The sequence below is a fragment of the Salmo salar genome, chromosome ssa18 (genome assembly GCF_905237065.1).
Source record: "Salmo salar chromosome ssa18, Ssal_v3.1, whole genome shotgun sequence".
In the NCBI taxonomy this organism is placed as follows: domain Eukaryota; kingdom Metazoa; phylum Chordata; class Actinopteri; order Salmoniformes; family Salmonidae; genus Salmo; species Salmo salar.
In genome coordinates this window covers 26,008,998-26,031,759 of record NC_059459.1, presented here as the reverse complement: position 1 = coordinate 26,031,759, position 22,762 = coordinate 26,008,998, and the positions used below count along the sequence as shown (strand labels likewise).

At 45.2% G+C, this 22,762-nt stretch overlaps 1 protein-coding gene across 5 annotated transcripts in view; it reads left to right on the top strand.

Moving 5' to 3' along the window:
• LOC106577113 (echinoderm microtubule-associated protein-like 6) overlaps window positions 1-22,762 on the top strand; it is a 150,925-nt gene that overhangs the window by 57,761 nt on the left and 70,402 nt on the right. For all 5 annotated transcript variants that reach the window (XM_014154859.2, XM_014154858.2, XM_014154856.2 and 2 more), the window contains exons 2-8: window positions 3,627-3,786; window positions 10,239-10,337; window positions 10,491-10,559; window positions 14,204-14,389; window positions 14,757-14,892; window positions 19,170-19,371; window positions 20,267-20,404. In XM_014154859.2, coding sequence (XP_014010334.1) covers window positions 3,627-3,786; window positions 10,239-10,337; window positions 10,491-10,559; window positions 14,204-14,389; window positions 14,757-14,892; window positions 19,170-19,371; window positions 20,267-20,404 — 990 coding nt within the window. The remainder of the gene's footprint in view (window positions 1-3,626; window positions 3,787-10,238; window positions 10,338-10,490; window positions 10,560-14,203; window positions 14,390-14,756; window positions 14,893-19,169; window positions 19,372-20,266; window positions 20,405-22,762) is intronic.

Genomic DNA, 22,762 nt, shown 5'->3' with positions numbered 1-22,762 from the left:
GGGGCTGGGGAGACAAGCACAAAGACAGGTGAAACAGATCAGGGTGTGACAGAGAGGGCACGATTACAGGAGAGGAACACACTAGTAATGAGTGGGAAAGATTCCAGGAAGTCAGACTAACATCACGAGCAGCAGAGGTCACGGAAGGGTTAGAGGAAACAGGGAGTGGTATGGTTGTGGAGTGGATGTGTGAGCAGTGTAGGTTGGATGAATGACAATGTTAAGGTGAATGCTAAGTAGACCTAGGTGCCTGTTATAGTGAACTGTAGAGTGATGTTTTAGGTCATGGAGAGATTGTAGGCTATCACATTAGTGAAAATGTTTTGATTTATGCTTCTCTGTTAGAACTGATTGGATCTGTTGCGGTGTTTCAAGGATTTCTGCCTCAATCTCAACATTCCATTACTCTAAATCACGTGTGAATCTCATTCCACGGAGGGCTGAGTGCCTGCAGGTTTTCGCTGCTTGCTTGTACTTGATTGATGAATGAAGGTCAGTGATTAGAAACTCCCCTCAACTGGTTGTCTAAGTCTTAATTGGACACAAATTGAAAGGAGAAACCCCCCCAAAAAATGCAGTCACTCGACCCTCAATGGAACGAGTTTGACACCCCTGGTCTAAATGATAAGGATCTGTGTGTGAAGTAGATAGGACCAGGGCTTTCTGATAAGACAGAGTTATGTGGCAGCATAGTGAGTAATGGATCGGCCCAATTGACCTCTCTTCATCATACACCTTCAGGGTAGCTGCAATTCCAGATCTAATGAAAATACACATTTTAGGGAGAGTGGAATGTATGTATTTTTCTTATAAATGGTGGAAAGGGACAGACCCATCCTTCTCACTGTCTTCTATTTCATGGTTATTAATGCCTTTTAAAGGAGCAATTTAGGCTACATACAGCCTAGTCGTGCTCGGCTGGGGAGAAGAGACCACATATTGCCTTTTTCTAGTGTGCATACCTTTCTTCAATTTATCTCAATATTGTGTTCTTAACATAAAGGCACTATGCTACATAAGGATATATTTTGTGGGACATTTTGTTGGTTGAGGATGGTTTGCTCTTGTGTAGGTAAAGTTTGTTGTCCACGTCTGCTGATACTTCACCTCTAGTTAAACTTTAATTCTTATTCTTGATTCCTGTGTCCTTGGCTGTCTGGTTGTCAAGGCAACCATGCTGTCAGCAGGTTGGTTGCTAGTGCACTGTTTGTTAAATCGTTCCCTGGAGACCTATTGGTTCACATTAGCTTATACTGTTCACATACGGCGCTGGCAGGCAGTGGACGACAGAAAATGAATCTCGTGAATCATTTGAGTACCGTATGTTTTCAGTTAATATGAGTAAGATTATCACCAACCTTGTTGCATGTACTGAAGGACCTTAACTTGTAGAGTTATTCAGAGAGAATATGACAGAAGAAAATGATTGAGATAGTGATTGATAGACAGTGTCTTTCTTCCTACAGTACCGATGCTGCATAGACAGCAACAGTCTGTTGAGGTAGGTAGGGCATCAGAACAGGCATCAGGAGACTCTCCCAGGTGGCAGCAGTGTTGCCTGGCTCTGATTTCCTTCCCCGGGGGGATTTCCCTGTACCGTCTACAGAGGAGTATCACATTACTGTTTGTTTGTGTGACGAGAGTCTGATACTGCAGTCTGGTCCTACTGACTCTGTGTTCTTCACTATTTACCATTTTGTATATGAATAATGGATTAGTATAATAAATGATCTCATCAATGATCAAATTTGTATGTATATTATTTTACATTTGTTATTTTTATGGAGTCAAAAAAAGATATGGGGTTTTCTCTTTAAAATACATATTTTCCTTCTGGTTCATGTTTTTTTTAATGTAATGTACCCAAATACATTCATCATGATTGTTGCTGTCAATAAATCAACAGGTTTGTCCACCACTGACAGTTTTCTGGCTAGGCTGCCATCACACACTGCATGAATGGAGCATTTGCTCATGTCTGTACTCACTGTCCCTCTGCTCCTGGCCCTGGCCTCTGCAAACCCAACAGCCCATTGAAACCTATGCAAATCTGCCCTCATGCCACAGTCTCTCCATCTCCATCAGCAAGCTCTGCACGTCTGCTCTTGTTAGGACCAGCTGGGACATAGACTGCCTGGGAATGAGAGTCAGCTGAGTAGAACTGAGCTCTCTCTCCCTCTCTTTCTCTCTCTTTCTCTCTTACTCTCTTGCGTGAGGGTTTCTCCATTTCTCCCACTCCCTTTCTTTTCTCAGCCTTTATTTCTGTCTTCTTCCTCCCTCCCCCCCTCTCTCCTCTGCTGCACCTCAGCTCCAGGCAGAGCTCCAAGCCCAGATTTACAGCCATGAGCTTCATACAGAAAGAGGCTTTGAGATGAAAGAGTCTGAGACAGTCAGACTGAGCACAGAGGGAGAGAAAGACGTTCAGGGACTGAGAGAGCAAGGAAAGAGAACGAGAAGGAAAGACATGGCAGTGTGCTTTGCAGTGTGTACTGTCATGTCTGCTTTGTACTGTCAGGACATTTCTCCTGATAGAAATGGTCCTTACGATTGGACCGTTTACAATGGCAAGGCTTGGTTTGTAAGGCTACCACTTGTCCTCTGTACTGTGTTTATGGTCAAGGTCACAGAGGACTTCACTGTGTTGAGCGGTACTGAGCGTGGTCGCCTCCCTTTCCTCAGTCCATTGGTGGTGTGATGATCCCTGACCCTGTGTGGCTGATGCTAGGAACACAGTAACGTCTGCCGCTCGGCCAGGCCCCAGTAATGATGCCATCAATCACATGTATTTATAGAACACCAGGGCACCTTTCATAAAGGAGCACAATGACCTGTGGGCTTCTGTTCAACAACAAGTTCTACAACAGGACTCTTCTCTTCCGAGGGAGAGGGAGAGAGGGTGAGAGAGAGGGGGGAGAGAGGGGGAAGAAAAGGAACAAGGGAGGGAGGTTGGCACCTGAAGCTACCAATGACCCACTGTGGCGTCTATAACCTATGATTTTCAGATTGAACGCTATTAGACAGAGACATGGATCCATCAGATGAGCTTCTTGAGCTAGATGTTACCGATGCTGTATGTTGAGTGTACTACTACTTCATGAAATACACCCCCTTAAAAGATTTAGATGCACTATTGTAAAGTGGTTGTTCCACTGGATATCATAAGGTGAATGCACCAATTTGTAAGTCGCTCTGGATAAGAGCATCTGCTAAATGACTTAAATGTAAATGTAATGTAAATGTATAAACATTACCGTGACCTTTGACTTAGGAATAGGGCTGAAAATGGCTAATGACAAAGGAACAAACACTGTGTATATTGACAAGAGTAGTAATGTCAATGATCAATCAAGCACATGGTAACACCTTTTGTAATAAAAGAGAAATGTAGGCGATATCAGGTTTTTTGAGTGCTAAAGCTGGAGTCACTCTGCAACTGAATTACACACCCTTGTTCCCAAGACCACTGGCCTGAGTAAGAGTGGGCACGCCCTGTTTTAACCAGAAAGAGCAACACAATATATACATATTTCATCTGAATTTCATGAGTTTCTTTCAACAGCATTGTGTGCGTATTTCCTGTCATATTGTTATATCATACTGTTATATCTCCTCTTCTGGTTCTCCAGCCTTGGCCTTCATCCTGAGAGGTCTCTGGTGGCAACAGGTCAGGTAGGGAAGGAACCCTACATCTGTGTGTGGGACACCTTCAGCGTACAGACCATCTCTGTCCTCAAGGACGGACACTCCCATGGAGTGGCCTGCCTGGCCTTCAGCGCAGATGGACAGGTGAGACACACACACACCACCTCACACCTGACTCACCTCACGCACTCCTGCATGCACCTGTCTCTCATTCACCTCTTGTCTTAGTGGATGGTTTCCTGTCCTATCACCCTGTTAACAAGGCAAACCTGTTGGATATTCTGAGTCTCACTGAAAAACAACAATACTTTGTCACGCAGCAATGCGAGTGCTCCATCCTTTGCGAGATTGTAGGGTCATACTCAGGGCTTGGAACCGGTTCAGGGAACAGAACGGAAAACTGGAAAATAATGAAATAAAAAGAGTATCACATAGCCTATAGCCGTGGGAATGGGATTGTGGTGGTGGGTTGCTGAGAGAAGTGAAGCCTACTGGGGATGATGTACAGCCCTCTCATTAATCATGTTTACTGGGAGGAATGCTGGGACAGCACCATTCTCCTATGACCTTTAGATTGATGGATGGGGCTCTTTGAGAGTCTCCTACAGCAGCAGCCTATTCACTTCCCCTACAAGACCAGTAAGCTACACCCAGGATAGGGGGTGGAGGGAGGGAATTGAGAGAGGGGACGGAGGGAGGGGATGGAGAAAGAGGACGGAGGGAGGGGATGCATGGAGGGGACTGAGGGAGGGGATCCATGGAGGGGACGGAGGGAGGGGACGGAGGGAGGGGATCCATGGAGGGGACTGAGGGAGGGGACGGAGGGAGGGGACGGAGGGAGGGAGGGGGACTGAGGGAGGGAGGGGACTGAGGGAGGGAGGGGACTGACGGAGGGAGGGGACGGAGGGAGGGGATCCATGGAGGGGACTGAGGGAGGGGACGGAGGGAGGGGATCCATGGAGGGGACGGAGGGAGGGGACGGAGGGAGGGGATCCATGGAGGGGACGGAGGGAGGGGACGGAGGGAGGGGATCCATGGAGGGGATCCATGGAGGGGATCCATGGAGGGGACGGAGGGAGGGGACGGAGGGAGGGGACTGAGGGAGGGAGGGGACTGACGGAAGGGATGGAGGGAGGGGACAGAGGGAGGGGACAGAGGGAGGGGATCCATGGAGGGGACGGAGGGAGGGGACGGAGGGAGGGGATCCATGGAGGGGACGGAGGGAGGGGATCCATGGAGGGGATCCATGGAGGGGATCCATGGAGGGGATCCATGGAGGGGACGGAGGGAGGGGACTGAGGGAGGGAGGGGACTGACGGAAGGGATGGAGGGAGGGGACAGAGGGAGGGGACAGAGGGAGGGGATCCATGGAGGGGACTGAGGGAAGGGACTGAGGGAGGGGACGGATGGAGGGGACTGAGGGAGGGGACTGAGGGAGGGGACGGAGGGAAGGGACGGAGGGAGGGGACGGAGGGAGGGAGGGGACGGAGGCAGGGGACGGGTGGAAGGGACGGAGGGAGGGGACTGAGGGAGGGGACGGAGGGAGGGGACTGAGGCAGGGGACGGGTGGAAGGGACGGGTGGAAGGGACGGAGGGAGGGGACGGAGGGAGGGGACTGAGGGAAGGGACGGAGGCGGAGGGAGGGGACGGGAGGGGACGGAGGGAGGGGACGGAGGCAGGGGACGGGTGAAAGGGAAGGAGGGAGGGGATGCATGGAGGGGACTGAGGGAGGGGATGGAGGGAGGGGACGGAGGCAGGGGACGGAGGCAGGGGACGGGTGGAAGGGACGGAGGGAAGGGACGGAGGGAGGGGACGGAGGGAGGGGACTGAGGGAGGGGATCCATGGAGGGGACAGAGGGAAGGGACAGAGAGAGGGGACAGAGGGAGGGGATCCATGGAGGGGACAGAGGGAAGGGACAGAGAGAGGGGACAGAGGGAGGGGATCCATGGAGGGGACAGAGGGAAGGGATGGAGGGAGGGGACAGAGGGAGGGAAGCAGGGATGGTTGCTGTTGTCGTTGCCTTCATTGTGGTTTTAGAGTTGACAAATGCAATGTCACGTCAGAGGAGGCTGCGGTGGGTGAAGAATGTGTCTCACAGCTCCCTAAGTAATTGGGTGTCTGGAGGGAGGGAGGGAGGGGATAGGTTGGTGAGGAGAGCCAGGGCTAATGCAGCCGAGTGTCTGGAGGAAGAGAGGAGAGAGGAGAAAGGGAGGGTTGGTGAGGAGAGCCAGAGGGTTGGTGAGGAGAGCATTAGCCCTGGCTCTCCTCACCAACCCTCCCTCTCTCTCTCCTCTCTCCTCTCTTCTTCCAGATACTCGGTAGCATTAGCCCTGGCTCTCCTCACCAACCCTCCCTCTCTCTCTCCTCTCTCCTCTCTTCTTCCAGATACTCGGTAGCATTAGCCCTGGCTCTCCTCACCAACCCTCTGGCTCTCCTCACCAACCCTAATGCTACTGAGTATCTGGACCAGGGAGGGGCAGCAAGCAAAGTTTACCTCAGACCCTTGGTCAATCATAAAGACATTTAGGCTCCTTTCTAAAATGCATTAGATGGCTGTGTTCTTGGAACCCCTGTGTGCACAGCGAGTAAACAACTCTGGGTGTAATATAAAGCAGATGGATGTCTTTTTTGGTTGGGATTTAAATGGATTTGTGGATGAACGGTTGTGGCAAACCACAAATATGACAGAACAGGTTTTCCTAAAGAAAAGAGAACATATTCTCTCCCACTGAAATGTATTGATTCATGGACACACATTACCTTTCACTGTCATTCAGTTAAGCACATTAGGTCAACTTACATTTGGCATTCATCTACTCTCTTTTGAACAATTTGTAGAAATGCCTTATATTGGAGCATCACATCTGAAATATCCCTGACATTTAAGTCTAATAAATGTTTTTATCTAGTCATATTTCTTTGTCATCCCACAAATCCCTGTAAAATGTTCACTGTGCAGGGAGACAGTTGGCAGAAATGTTCCTAAATGCCTTTGTCTCATAAGATGGGTAATTAACAATTAACTTCCTAAATGGTAATTTCCGCCAGACTAATTGGAAACAATTTGCATTCCTTTCTACGGTGAGCGTGATAAAATACAGCTAGTGTTTTTCAAGGTCTTACTCTATTAGCTGCAAATTGCTATGCTGCCTGTGAACTGCATCTCTGCAGCTGTCACATGGGAAAATGATGTCATATTTCCCCTCCCACTGGGCACAAACTGATCCACACTCTATAAGGCATGTACAGTGCAAGTATTCAGACACCTTCCCTTTTTCCACATTTTGTTATGTTACAGCCTTCTTCTAAAATGGATTCAATTATTTTTTTCCCTAATCAATCTACACACAATACCCTATAACAACAAAGTGACCAGCTTTTTATACATTTTTGCAAATGTATAAAAATAAAAAACATAAATACCTTATTTAAGTATTCAGACCCTTTGCTATGAGACTCAAAATTGAGCTCAGGTGCATCCTGTTTCCATTGATCATCCTTGAGATGTTTCTACAACTTGATTGGAGTCCACCTGTGTTAAATTCAATTGATTAGACATGATTTGGAAAGGCACACACCTGCCTATATAAGGTCCCACAGTTGACAGTGCATGTCAGAGCAAAAACCAAGCTATGAGGTTGAAGGAATTGTCCGTAGAGCTCAGAGAGCCGGATTGTGTCGGGGCACAGATCTGGGGAAGGGTACCAACAAATGTTTGCAGTATTGAAGGTCCCCAAGAACACAGTGGCTTCCGTCATTCTTAAATGGAAGAAGTTTGGAACCACCAAGACTCTTCCTAGAGCTGGCCGCCCAGCCAAACTGAGCAATCAGGGGAGAAGGGCCTTGGTCAGGGAGGTGACCAAGAACCTGATGGTCACTCTGACAGAGCTCCAGAGTTCCTCTGTGGAGATGGGAGAACCTTCCAAAAGAACAACAATCTCTGCAGCACTCCACCAATCAGGCCTCTATGAATGAGTGGCCAGACAGAAGCTACTCCTCAGTAAAAGGCACATAGTCCACTTGGAGTTTACCAAAAGGCAGCTAAAGACTCTCAGACCATGAGAAACAAGATTCTCTCGTCTGATGAAACCACGATTGAACTCTTTGGCCTGAATGCCAAGCGTCACGTCTGGAGGAAACCTGGCACCATCCCTACAGTGAAGCATGGTGGTGGCAGCATCATGCTGTGGGGTTGTTTTTCAGCAGCAGGGACTGGGAGACTAGTCAGGAGCTCCGTGCTCCAGAGCACTCAGGACCTCAGACTGGGGCGAAGGTTCACCTTCCAACAGGACAACGACCCTAAGCACACATCCAAGGCAACCCAGCAGTGGCTTCGGGACAAGTCTCTGAATGTCCTTGAGTAGCCCACCCAGAGCCCGGACTTGAACCCGATCAAACATCTCTAGATAGACCTGAAAATAGCTGTGCAACGACGCTCCCCATCCAACCTGACAGAGCTTGAGAGGATCTGCAGAGAAGAATGGGAGAAATACAGGTCTGCCAAGCTTGTAGCATCCTACCCAAGAAGACTCAATGCTGTAATCGCTGCCAAAGGTGCTTCAACAAAATACTGAGTACTGAGGTTTTTTTTTCATATATAATTTGCAAACATTTCTAACAACCTGTGTTTGTCATTATGGGGTATTGTACTGTCATTATGGGGTATTGTGATGTCATTATGGGGTATTGTGATGTCATTATGGGGTATTTTTGTGTAGATTGACATATTTTTTACTTTTTTTCAATCCATTTTAGAATAAGGCTGTAACAAAATGTGGGAAAAAGTCAAGGTGTCTGAATACTTTCCGAATGCACTGTATCATCAATTATGCCGTTTAGGGATATATAGCATTTACAAAGTCATCAACAGCTTTTGTTTCAATTCAACCCAGGGTTCAACTAAAAATAGACAATTCATATAGGCCTAGGGTTTCAAGTTTTGGTTGATTTCAGTTAATAAGTTAGTCATTTATATGTTGGATTCACGTCTCCATCTCAACCAACAATCTTAGTTAAAGAATAGGATTAAATCAAATCAAACTGTAAAGTGCATTTAAAGTTTGATTTAGTCCTATTCTTTAACTTAGATTTTTGGTTGAAATCAAGACGCGAATCCAAAATATAAATTATTCAATTGTAGACAAACTGGAATTAAAGCCTGACTCAGTGGAACAGATGGAGCTATCCAAGCAGAAAAAACATATCCTTCAAATGTTGTTATTTGATAGAGCTGACAACCAAACACAATTCAATATCACTTTCGCAATACGGTACATTGCCTATTAACTTGTTAAGAAATGATATGTTGGATTCACGTCTCCATTATAACCAAACACTTTTGTTAAAGAAATAAAATGATAAGATTAAGCCAGTGGCTTAGATCTAAGTATCCAAGCAGTAGACACATCTCTTTTAAATGTTGATATTTGTTCGCATTGTCAACCAAACACAACTCAATATTACTTTCGTAATATAGTAAATAGTCTTAAGGCTATCTTAATGTAATGAGTAACACATCCATGGCCACATTTTGAGGTTACTGTAACTATAAGTCTTATATAATCATATAAAGCATGCATGTTCAAGGTAGTATCCATAGGTCATCGCAGGTCTGTGGAGAGCTTCATAATTGCTGTAATAATCTGCTCAGAATCTTGAACAGCATTGATCACTTGCACCAGAGATTCTACTGATCTAATGTCCATTGCTCGTGTTTCTTGGCCCAAGCAAGTCTCTTCTTCTTATTGGTGTCCTTTAGTACTGGTTTCATTGCAGCAATTCGATCATGAAGGCCTGATTCATACAGTCTCCTCTGAACAGTTGATGTTGAGATATGTCTCTTACTGGAACTCTGTGAAGCATTTATTTGGGCTGCAATCTTAGGTGCAGTTAACTGTAATGAACTTATCCTCTGCAGCAGAGGTAACTGTGGGTCTTCCTTTCCTGTGGCGGTCCTCATAAGAGACATTTTGTCATAGCGCTTGATAGTTTTTGTGACTGCACTTGAAGAAACGTTCAAACTTCTTGAAATGTTCCGCATTGACTGACCTTCATGTCTTAAAGAAATGATGGACTGTCGTTTCTCTTTGCTTATTTGAGCTGTTCTTGCCATAATATGGACTTGGCCTTTTATCAAATAGGGCTATATTCTATATACCACCCCTACCTTGTCACTACACAACTGATTAGCTCAAATGCATTAAGAAGGAAAGAAATTCCACATCCACTTTTAACAAGGCACACCTGTTAATTGAAATGCAAAGGGTGGCTACTTTGAAGAATCTCAAAATATAAAATATAACACTTTTTTTGGTTACTACATGATTCCATATGTCTTATTTCATTGTTTTAATGTCTTCACTATTATTCTAGAATGTAGAACATATTAAAAATAAAGAAAAACCCTTGACTGAGTAGGTGTGTCCAAACGTTTGACTGGTACTGTAAATTAATTGATTTTGAAAATATAAAGAAAGAAATCCTCCATTTACAGTATATTAATGAATATTTCTTAAGCTTTCTCCATTGAATAGAAACAGCCTCCCTCCTTTCTTTTGCAGATTAATGAATAGGTCCCCCTTTCTCTACTTTTCAGCGGCTGGCCTCTGTGGGGCTGGATGGCAAAAATACAGTGTGTGTTTGGGACTGGAAGAAAGGAAAGATTCTGGCCACTGCGACAGGACATTCAGACAGGGTAGGCTGTTGTGTGTGCTGTGCACATGTTTGCATTTTTGTATGTGTGTTGTGTATTGATTAAGTGTGTATGTGAGTATACAATGTGTTTGAGTCTTGACTTTCTGTGTGATTGAGGAAATGTTTGTGTGTTATTGGCTTGGCTGTCTTTCAGATCTTCGATATATCCTGGGATCCCTTTCAGCAGAACCGGCTGGTGAGCTGTGGGGTAAAGCACATCAAGGTGAGCTTCAGAATAACAACACAGTCTGCTCAGTCTGTCCATGCACTACCAATAAGACAAGTCCAAAAATAACTTTTGGGGAGCTATCAATGTTGGGATGGGTTACCCTTACCCAATGCAGCCAGCAGCAGTCTATTTTCAAGTTCTACAACAGGGGTTCCCATCTCTTTTTCACATTTGACTGTCCAATTTGTTTTACTTTAGAAGGCCATAGCTCAGCTTCTGAATGTCATTAAGACAAACCAATGTTCATCAGAGTTGCCACTTCCTCTGCATTTTACTGATTGTTTCTAGACCAAAGCATTGCAAAGTGAAAGAATACAATAAAACAATCAAGGACGGTCCCTCCACAGGGGTGTGACCCCTAGGTTGGGAACCCCTGTTCTTCAACATGTACGTTTATACGGTTGTTGTTAAAAGTGGAGGAGTAAGTAGGTGCTCTCAGATATCCTAGCAGCAGAATGAGAAAGTGGTGTTAGGGGGACATATTGTTTTCATTGTGTCAAAAGCAGTAATCTGGTCTGTCATTCCCCTCTAGAAGGGCTGTCTTCTAGTGTACTCACACTCACACTCACACACAGATACAACACTGAACTTACTGAAGAGCCCTCAGTTTACAATAAATATGTACATGGAAATTCCTCACAAAGAGTAGCAATGGATAATCACATTTGTAGTTTTTTTGCTTACACTCTTAGAAAAAAAAAAGGTGCTGTCTAGAACCAAAAAGGGTTCTTTGGCTGTCCCCATAGGAGAACCTTTTGAAAAACCCTTTTTAGTTTCAGGTAGAACCCCTTTGGTTTCAGGTAGAACCCTTTTTAGTTCCATGTAGAACCTTTTCCACAGAGGTTCCTACATGGAACCCAAAAGAGTTCTACCTGGAACCAAAAAAAGGTTATCCTATGGGGACAGCCGAAGAACCCTTTTGGAACCCTTTTTTCTAAGAGTGTGTACCATTTCCAGTTATGGTATGAGACATACATCTTTGAATTAACCGCTATGAGCTTTATTAGAAACAAGCACCATGCTATATGCCCGGAGAAGATCAGGCTGGCTAGCAAATGAACAGTTGTGATTGAAGCAACGCATCTCCAAACGCTGATCTCTGTGCTCTTGTTCTCTCCCTCTTCACTCTATCCTTTCCTGTCATTGTCCACCTTCTCTCTTTCTCATATTCTGTTTTATCCACCTCTCTCTACCTCTCCTCCATCTTCTGTTTTATCCACCTCTCTCTATCTCTCCTCCATCTTCTGTTTTATCCACCTCTCTCTCTACCTCTCCCCGTCTTCTGTTTTATCCACCTCTCTCTATCTCTCCTCCATCTTCTGTTTTATCCACCTCTCTCTACCTCTCCCCGTCTTCTGTTTTATCCACCTCTCTCTATCTCTCCTCCGTCTTCTGTTTTATCCACCTCTCTCTATCTCTCCTCCATCTTCTGTTTTATCCACCTCTCTCTTTACCTCTCCCCCGTCTTCTGTTTTATCCACCTCTCTCTATCTCTCCTCCATCTTCTGTTTTATCCACCTCTCTCTACCTCTCCCCGTCTTCTGTTTTATCCACCTCTCTCTATCTCTCCTCCATCTTCTGTTTTATCCACCTCTCTCTATCTCTCCTCCATCTTCTGTTTTATCCACCTCTCTCTATCTCTCCCCGTCTTCTGTTTTATCCACCTCTCTCTATCTCTCCCCATCTTATGTTTTATCCACCTCTCTCTACCTCTCCTCCATCTTCTGTTTTATCCACCTCTCTACCTCTCCTCCATCTTCTGTTTTATCCACCTCTCTCTATCTCTCCTCCATCTTCTGTTTTATCCACCTCTCTCTACCTCTCCTCCATCTTCTGTTTTATCCACCTCTCTCTACCTCTCCTCCATCTTCTGTTTTATCCACCTCTCTCTATCTCTCCTCCATCTTCTGTTTTATCCACCTCTCTCTATCTCTCCTCCATCTTCTGTTTTATCCACCTCTCTCTATCTCTCCTCCATCTTCTGTTTTATCCAACTCTCTCTACCTCTCCCCCATCTTCTGTTTTATCCACCTCTCTACCTCTCCTCCATCTTCTGTTTTATCCACCTCTCTCTATCTCTCCCCGTCTTCTGTTTTATCCACCTCTCTCTATCTCTCCCCCATCTTATGTTTTATCCACCTCTCTCTATCTCTCCCCGTCTTCTGTTTTATCCACCTCTCTCTCTCTCTCCCCCATCTTATGTTTTATCCACCTCTCTCTACCTCTCCTCCATCTTCTGTTTTATCCACCTCTCTACCTCTCCTCCATCTTCTGTTTTATCCACCTCTCTCTATCTCTCCTCCGTCTTCTGTTTTATCCACCTCTCTCTACCTCTCCCCATCTTCTGTTTTATCCACCTCTCTCTACCTCTCCTCCATCTTCTGTTTTATCCACCTCTCTCTACCTCTCCTCCATCTTCTGTTTTATCCACCTCTCTCTATCTCTCCTCCATCTTCTGTTTTATCCACCTCTCTCTACCTCTCCTCCATCTTCTGTTTTATCCACCTCTCTCTACCTCTCCTCCATCTTCTGTTTTATCCACCTCTCTCTATCTCTCCTCCGTCTTCTGTTTTATCCACCTCTCTCTCTCTCTCCTCCATCTTCTGTTTTATCCACCTCTCTCTATCTCTCCTCCATCTTCTGTTTTATCCACCTCTCTCTTACCTCTCCCCCATCTTCTGTTTTATCCACCTCTCTACCTCTCCTCCATCTTATGTTTTATCCACCTCTCTCTATCTCTCCCCGTCTTCTGTTTTATCCACCTCTCTCTATCTCTCCCCCATCTTATGTTTTATCCACCTCTCTCTATCTCTCCCCGTCTTCTGTTTTATCCACCTCTCTCTCTCTCTCCCCCATCTTATGTTTTATCCACCTCTCTCTACCTCTCCCCATCTTCTGTTTTATCCACCTCTCTCTATCTCTCCCCATCTTCTGTTTTATACACCTCTCTACCTCTCCTCCATCTTCTGTTTTATCCACCTCTCTCTCTACCTCTCCTCCATCTTCTGTTTTATCCACCTCTCTCTATCTCTCCCCCATCTTCTGTTTTATCCACCTCTCTCTACCTCTCCCCCATCTTCTGTTTTATCCACCTTTCTCTATCTCTCCCCGTCTTCTGTTTTATCCACCTTCTCTCTCTCTCCCCATCTTCTGTTTTATCCACCTCTCTCTCTACCTCTCCCCCATCTTCTGTTTTATCCACCTCTCTCTCTACCTCATCTTCTGTTTTATCCACCTCTCTCTATCTCTCCCCCATCTTCTGTTTTATCCACCTCTATCTCTCCCCCATCTTCTGTTTTATCCACCTCTCTCTATCTCTCCCCCATCTTATGTTTTATCCACCTCTCTCTATCTCTCCCCATCTTCTGTTTTATCCACCTCTCTCTATCTCTCCTCCATCTTCTGTTTTATCCACCTCTCTCTCTTTCCTCCATCTTCTGTTTTATCCACCTCTCTCTCTTTCCTCCATCTTCTGTTTTATCCACCTTTCTATTCACCTCTCCAATTTTTGTCTTTCACCTTTCCTTTCCTCCCTCTATCATTGCATACTTGTACTTCTCTCTCATTCCCTGTCTCATCTCTCCTTCTTCTTTCACTCGCTCGCCACCTCTGCATCTTCCCCCTCTCCATGTCTCTAGTTCTGGGCTCTCTGCGGGAACGCCTTGACGCCCAAACGGGGGATATTCGGGAAGACGGGTGACCTACAGACTATTCTGTGTGTTGCGTCGGCTAAAGATGATGTCACGTACTCTGGGGCGTTGAATGGGGATATCTACGTGTGGAAAGGACTGAACCTTATGCGCACGGTGCAGGCCGCTCATGGGGTGAGTGAAATACGTCACTCTAATTCTCAACACTCATTGGCTGTACACTTCCGGACATCCAAACTCCCACTCCGGCTAAACCCAAATCTTCTCATGTCTATAATTGCGTAAATCCATATACTGCAGCAACTCAATTCCCCTACCCTGCCTATGAATCCCATCCCTAAAGCCTTTTGTAAATCTATAAGGTGTTGAAAAGCATTCAAAATGAGGATTTTGCCCCTTTTTTTGTCTCCAATACAGAAAATAAACGTTTTTGACCCACACTCCATCTGAAATCATATTCCTTTTCAAGTACCTTTTTCTATGCACAGAACAGTTTGATAATCCCCCTGCCTAAAACTAAAGTTGACTTCACTGTGTGTAGGCTGGGATCTTCAGCATGTATGCCTGTGAGGAGGGCTTCGCGACGGGGGGACGTGACGGCTGTGTCAGGCTCTGGGACGTGGACTTCAAGCCTATCACTAAGATCGACCTTCGGGAAGCTGAGCAGGGGTATAAAGGTAGGCCTGTTTTAAGGTCGGGTTGAAGGCCTGGTTTAATCAACATGGGGCTCATTGATTGATGAGCGTTAGCCCTCTGATCTGTTCAACGTCACAGAGTCTAAGCGGTGTGCATTAGCCGATATTCCCTTCACAGGTTCCCGGGAGATGCCAGAGAAGCACGGGGCCAGAAGGCTGATCAAACCTTGTCAGGGTCCGCATGTTTGTGCTTGTCCCTGTATTTTATTAGGATCCCCATTAGCTGTTGCAAAAGCAGCAGCTACTCTTCCTGGGGTCCACACAAAAGAGAGACTGGTATGCATAGTATTGATATTAGCCCTCTGATTACAGTGAATAGCAAGACGTGCTGCTCTGTTCTGGGCCAGATGCAGCTTAACTACAGTGAGGGGAAAAAGTATTTGATCCCCTGCTGATTTTATACGTTTGCCCACTGACAAAGAAATGATCAGTCTATCATTTTAATGGTAGGTTTATTTGAACAGTGAGAGACAGAATAACAACAACAAAAATCCAGAAAAACGCATGTCAAAAATTGCATTTTAATGAGGGAAATAAGTATTTCATCCCCTCTCAATCAGAAAGATTTCTGGCTCCCAGGTGTCTTTTATACAGGTAACGAGCTGAGATTAGGAGCACACTCTTAAAGGGAGTGCTCCTAATCTCAGTTTGTTACCTGTATAAAAGACACCTGTCCACAGAAGCAATCAATCAATCAGATTCCAAACTCTCCACCATGGCCAAGACCAAGAGCTCTCCAAGGATGTCATGGATAAGATTGTAGACCTACACAAGGCTGGAATGGGCTACAAGACCATCTCCAAGCAGCTTGGTGAGAAGGTGACAACAGTTGGTGCGATTATTCGCAAATTGAAGAAACACAAATGAACTGTCAATCTCCCTCGGCCTGGGGCTCCATGCAAGATCTCACCTCGTGGAGTTGCAATGATCATGAGAACGGTGAGGAATCAGCCCAGAACTACACGGGAGGATCTTGTCAATGATCTCAAGGCAGCTGGGACCATAGTCACCAAGAAAACAATTGGTAACACACTACGCCGTGAAGGACTGAAATCCTGCAGTGCCCGCAAGGTCCCCCTGCTCAAGAAAGCACATATACATGCCCGTCTAAAGTTTGCCAATGAACATCTGAGTGATTCAGAGGACAACTGGGTGAAAATGTTGTGGTCAGATGAGACCAAAATGGAGCTCTTTGGCATCAACTCAACTCGCTGTGTTTGGAGGAGGAGGAATGCTGCCTATGACCCCAAGAACACCATCCCCACCCTCAAACATGGAGGTGGAAACATTATGCTTTGGGGGTGTTTTTCTGCTAAGGGGACAGGACAACTTCACCGCATCAAAGGGACGATGGACGGGGCCATGTACCGTCAAACCTTGGGTGAGAACCTCCTTCCCTCAGCCAGGGCATTGAAAATGGGTCGTGGATGGGTATTCCAGCATGACATTGACCCAAAACACACGGCCAAGGCAACAAAGGAGTGGCTCAAGAAGAAGCACATTAAGGTCCTGGAGTGGCCTAGCCAGTCTCCAGACCTTAATCCCATAGAAAATCTGTGGAGGGAGCTGAAGGTTCGAGTTGCCAAACGTCAGCCTTAATGACTTGGAGAAGATCTGCAAAGTGGAGTGGGACAAAATCCCTCCTGAGCTGTGTGCAAACCTGGTGGCCAACTACAAGAAACGTCTGACCTCTGTGATTGCCAACAAGGGTTTTGCCACCAAGTACTAAGTCATGTTTTGCAGAGGGGTCAAATACTTATTTCCCTCATTAAAATGCAAATCATTTTATAACATTTATGACATGTGTTTTTCTGGATTTTTTTGTTGTTATTCTGTCTCTCACTGTTCAAATAAAGCTACCATTCAAATTATAGACTGATCATTTCTTTGTCAGTGGGCAAACGTACAAAATCAGCAGGGGATCAAATACTTTTTTCCCTCACTGTAGGTCCTTCTTTGCAGCACTTGACCATATGACTGGACAATAATCAAGATAAGACAAAACTAGAGCCTGCAGGCTTTTTGGAGTGTGGTGTCAAAAAAGCCGAGCATATCTTTTAATGGAGAGACAGAGGATGAGAGGCACATCTTTATAAGGAGATCCATCTAAGCTCACAGGGTTGTGTGTGCTGTCTATAGATTTAAGGGTCAGAGTCCACGCTTCTGATGCAGGGGTGTGTGAGCAGGTCGATCCAGACACTCATGTATGTGTACAGGGGTTAACATACTGTAACCAGTGAGTATGTGAAGGTCACTTAAGTCAGTGGGTTCTGCCTAATAGAGACCGATGTGTGTTCAGCTCATTGAGATCCCTGCCATGGTGTTTTATTAGCCTATCCCTGTGTATTTATGTGAGTGAGTGAGTGAGTGAGTGAGTGAGTGAGTGAGTGAGTGAGTGAGTGAGTGAGTGAGTGAGTGAGTGAGTGAGTGAGTGAGTGAGTGAGTGAGTGAGTGAGTGAGTGAGTGAGTGAGTGAGTGAGTGAGTGAGTGAGTGAGTGAGTGAGTGAGTGAGTGAGTGAGTGAGTGAGTGAGTGAGTGAGAATCAAATATGCCAGAGAGAGAGAGAATCAAATATGCCAGAGAGAGAGAGAATCAAATATGCCAGAGAGAGAGAGAATCAAATATGCCAGAGAGAGAGAGAGAATCAAATATGCCAGAGAGAGAGAGAATCAATGCCACTCATCCATTTCAATCCATCTGAGCCAGAGGAAGCCATGTTAGTCAAATCAGACATAAAAATAAAAGATGGTTGGGCCTGAGAGAGTCTGTGCTGTATGGATGAAACAGAATAAAGGTTTCTAAACCATTGTGACAGATGACATTTAGTCAACTCCCTGTTTCTCTCTGCTCTATGCCTCCTGCTAAGTTGAGGAAACCATCAGTGGCACTCATGTATTATCAATGAGTCTCTTCTCGCTTCCCTTCCTTTGCTCCTCTGTTCTCCTCTCCTCTGTTCTGAGATGGGGCTGCTTGGCTGTTAGTGGTAGCTCGGGGCTGGTAAAAGCTCCGTAAAGCTCTGTGTCCCCAGCCATCCCCGGGGGTGGGGAATACTAATATTTGACCTTTCACAGGAAAGTGACAGTTATAAAGGCTGTGGCCTTTCTGAAAGCCCCACAGACACCCTGGGATTAGATACTGGCCTTGTTGGGTGTTGGGTGGCCGGTCAAAGACCTTCGGAAATAAATATTGTAATATGAATCTTGATTGAGTTTAAATCGATCTTGTCGGTTTGGTCAGTAGGAATGTCATTATGCAAAAAGATAACTTTTCCAAACGTAAATTAGTAAACCTTCACAACAGCTTGTGGAAATGATTTCTGTACCCTCTGTATTAAGGGATTTCCAACTTCTGTTCTTGAAAATGTTGAGTCCCAGTGAAGGGTTGATTCCCAACTGCAGATCGGTTTTAGAGAGAAGACATCTGAGATAAGTAATTACTTTTCAAAAATGGTTATTCCCCCCAGGGTGTCAAAGCTGAAGTGTATTGTGCAGCCAATTAACTCGAGTTATCTGGTTGCCAGGTATTTTATGTCCACACAGATTATGAGACTGGTTCGGTTGCAGGTACGCTGTAAACTGTAGACTATAAAACATGTTGTAGCTGGTTTCTGGTTGCCAGGTATTGTTTTAAAATTGTTTTCATATCCTGTGATGTTATTGAGTTTTTTTATTATTATTCTTTTTTACCTTTATTTAACTAAGCAAGTCAGTTAAGAACAAATTCATATTTACAATGACGACCTACCCTTGTTATAACAAGAGTCTGGGGATTTATAGCTGTGCTTCTACTGACTGAATTATAGACTCTTTAGTACTGATGGGGTGCATTGGGTGATGTCTTGCATTGGGTGATGTCTTGCATTGGGTGATGTCTTGCATTGGGTGATGTCTTGCATTGGGTGATGTCTTGCTGATGTCTTGCTTGCTTGAGATGGCTTCGCTGAAGCAGCTCAATCTGTTTCTCTCTAGAGTTGTCTGCTTCATCTCTCTCTTCCCAAATGAAAGTCGACCTGTATCAGCCACACATTCTCCTTCTGCAGTTTACTGTGAAAATCGGAACGTTGTCAGTGGATTGGATGCTACCCTTCATCACCTGCTGAAGAACGGGTGGGATTGCATTCGACTCACCACTTTTGTTATACATGATAGAGCATTCATTATTTGTCATGTCCTCTCTCCCTCTCTCTTTCTCTCTATCCATCTATCTTCCTCTCCCTCTCTCTCCCTCTCCCTCCTCCCTCTCTTCCCTCTCTCTCTCAGGGCTGTCTATCCGCAGTGTGTGTTGGAGGGCAGACCGTATCCTGGCAGGGACGCAGGACAGTGAGATCTTTGAGGTGATGGTTCGGGACAGAGACAAGCCTCTGCTCATCATTCAGGGTCACTGTGAGGGAGAGCTCTGGGCTCTGGACGTCCACCCCAAGAAACCGCTCGCTGTGACCGGCAGTGACGATCGATCTGTACGGTCAGTATTAACTCCAGCAACAATGTAGCTCATACATCAATTCCCTCAGGAGCGTCTTCATAGACCCAGTTGTTATCACCCAGGCCAACATCTCTGTCCATTCTATTTTAATCCACCAGTCCATCCAGGCTTTTCATCTTAATCACATCCACTCAGTGAACCCTGACCCGCAGTCCTACTCGTCCTGTTTGGTTCATTGGTTCTCCTCGCTCTCAGACAGCCCTTAGTTTGTAAGACACTGTTCTTCACATTTCTAACAGGGACAGTTGTAGGCTAGTTCAGAGCTAGCTATCGAGAAGTCACAGTGTCAGCTTGTGCAGGGGACAGATCATGCATAATGAGGCCTCACGTCTGCTATCAGTAGAACTGGATCAGTCCCTCCACAACACACACACACAGACCCACACAACCCTGCTCTACCAGGAGAGACAGAGCTCTCTGAGGGCCCAATCAAGGAGCCAATTAGTCTCTGTCTCACAGACACACACGCACACACATACACGCTCACAAGCCCGAGTGCACACACATGCGCACACACACACATACACCTCCTGCATCTCAGCAACTTAATTCAACTTAATTCAACTTAATTCAAGCCTTCACCCTGCAGCTGCAACTAGCTCATTAAAACTTCTGTCACTTAACTACAACTCATATAATTTACTCTATTATGACTGTCTCTACAGCAGCAATGTTCATAGCTGAAACTGTGCTGATTGGTCATGACTGTGTGTGTGTGTGTGTGTGTGTGTGTGTGTGTGTGTGTGTGTGTGTGTGTGTGTGTGTGTGTGTGTGTGTGTGTGTGTGTGTGTGTGTGTGTGTGTGTGTGTGTGTGTGTGTGTGTGTGTGTGTGTGTGTGTGTGTGTGTGTGTGTGTGTGTGTGTGGTGTTTTCAGGTTGTGGAGCCTGGCAGACCACACCCTGATAGCTCGTTGTAACATGGAAGAGGCTGTCCGCAGTGTGGCCTTCAGCCACGATGGCTCTCAGCTTGCTCTTGGCATGAAGGACGGCTCCTTCACTGTGCTTCGAGTCAGGTACTGCTAACATCTTTAGTCCCTAGAGAATCTTCATTTGATCACCCGGTATTTGCAGGAAATGCAAACTTGTAGTGTATTCAAGGTTTAATAAGGCTTCTAAGATTTGTAATTTCCTTGATTTTATTGAAATGACATGGCAATAACGTTGATTCAACCAGTGTGTGCCCAGCGGGTTGAATTATGCCAAAGCTGGTGAAAGTATTTTCAGCATCAAACTCTTCAGATACATCTTGTAAAGAAGGGCCATAAAGTTATGAAACCTAGCCTATAGTGGGCCAAAACCTCGGGTTTAAACAGCCCTATATTGAGATGCTGAATTCATCACTTAAAGACAGATTGAAGGCTTCAGTTTAATTTACTCCCCAGCAGACCCAGTGTGCAGGCCTGCACTTTCCATTAAGTTATAGTAAATTGGTCCGCAGTGCTGTTAATCAATACGTTTTGAAGTGGCTAATCCCCACGCTGCACTTTGAAGTGAGCAGCGCTCCTGATTTGTATTCAGTCTATTAGAAATGAGTGAGCTTACAGCAGCAGAAGCAGCTTTTTCTGATTGGATTGAATTTCTGTTGCCTGGGGCTATGTTTTATTGTGCTGTATGGTTTTGACGGAGAGACGGTATGTTTAGAAGGGTTTGACTTGTTACTTTGACTTTTTATTCACCTCATCGTTGGCTATAGCTGTTGGCTGATTATTGAGCCACATAGTGCACTGTATACCTTGATATTCCCCATAGGCTATTCCCTATAATTACTGTTCACCATATCTAATGGTTAGGAGTTTTTCAGGATAAGAGACACCCATCACTGGCAACATGATTAACAATTACAGCACATTGTTAGAATATGAAGCCATACAGTCTAGCCATCCTGCGATTACATACTCCCCCCATCTAAAATGACCAGTCAAAAATGAGTTAATCAAATCTGGGCTCGTAAAATTGCTTTTGTGTGGGAGCAGCAGGTGTGATAAGACTGTGGTGGTTTCATTGTAATACATCCTCCGCAGAGAGAGACAGCAGGAGGACGAGTCTAGTGGCAAGGCTGCCTCATTGTTTCAGCTGGCTTTACAAATAACAAGCAGAAGGTAGCGCTGTGCTATGCATTACTGCTGGATTTGTTAAAATGCTACTAACGGGAAGTTACATGCGTCTGCATATTAAAGCAGACTTGCTAGTAACAAAAAACCCACAAGAATAAACCAGCTGATCAGTTGATCTCTCGTTGCGTCCAGGGCCCGGTTTGGGAAACCCTGGGGAAAACGCAGCCTTAGAGTATAAGAATATAAGGCCTATATTTCATTCAAACGTTTCACCTTAAATAGATAACTAATGTAATATATGCCATTTCAAATAACTTTATTGGCCTTCATTTTCATTTGATCAATATAGATTAGTTACATATTTCAAATAGGGACAGTCCAGGGATATTTTACCCCTGATCTTGATAAGAAATAACCATATCAGACCATTTTCTTTGAAAGACAGTTGTATTTAATGCAGGGGTGCAACTTTCACATTTTTGTCCCCCCCCAGTTTTCTCATTGGAATGTGATACAAAACGAGGCAACTGTGTGCTTTAGGACCATGCGGATGTCTCCGAGCGGTCGGGTAGGCTGTTTGGAGTGTTTATCCGACTGGATACAAAGATATATATATCATATCCCCCCCCCACTTCTAAAACCAAAGTTACGTCCCTGATTTAATGGATCACATCAACTGGAAACAAATAAAACAATAAGAGTAGGCTACACCAACGTTTCCATTCATACAACATGTTGGATAATTGCCACAGTAGATTTGCTGTGGTAAACAAGGAAATACTTATTTCAGTTGTGTAGAATTATTGTCAAATAGATAAATCGCCCTAGGTCTGCTTAAAACGTTGTTCCGATGATAATACCCACCAGAGGGCGAACACATCTTCAGAGATTTTGGTAGCAAGGACTAAAGTAGCATTTCCCTAACTCTGTCCTTAGGACTCCAAAGGGTGCATGTTTTGTTTTTTGCCCAAGTACTACAAAGCTGATTCAAACAACTAATCATCAAGCTTTGAAAATGTAATCAACTGTGTAGTATTAGGGCAAAAACCAAAATGTGGGGTCCCAAGGACCGAGTTTGGGAAACGCTGGACTATATTAACGCTGACATCGGCTTTAGGGAGTGGTAATGAGGTGACCAATAATGGTTCCAATTGAGATCAGCTCTGCGGAGGAATTTAGTGCGTATTGATGGTTTAGCGAGAGATCAGCTGATGATCATCTGGTGGCCACTGATGGTTGCAATTGGCCCATAATAACAATGAATGGACCCAGTCCATCTGCTACTGCTCACTGGCTGAGTTTACACAGGGAGCCCAA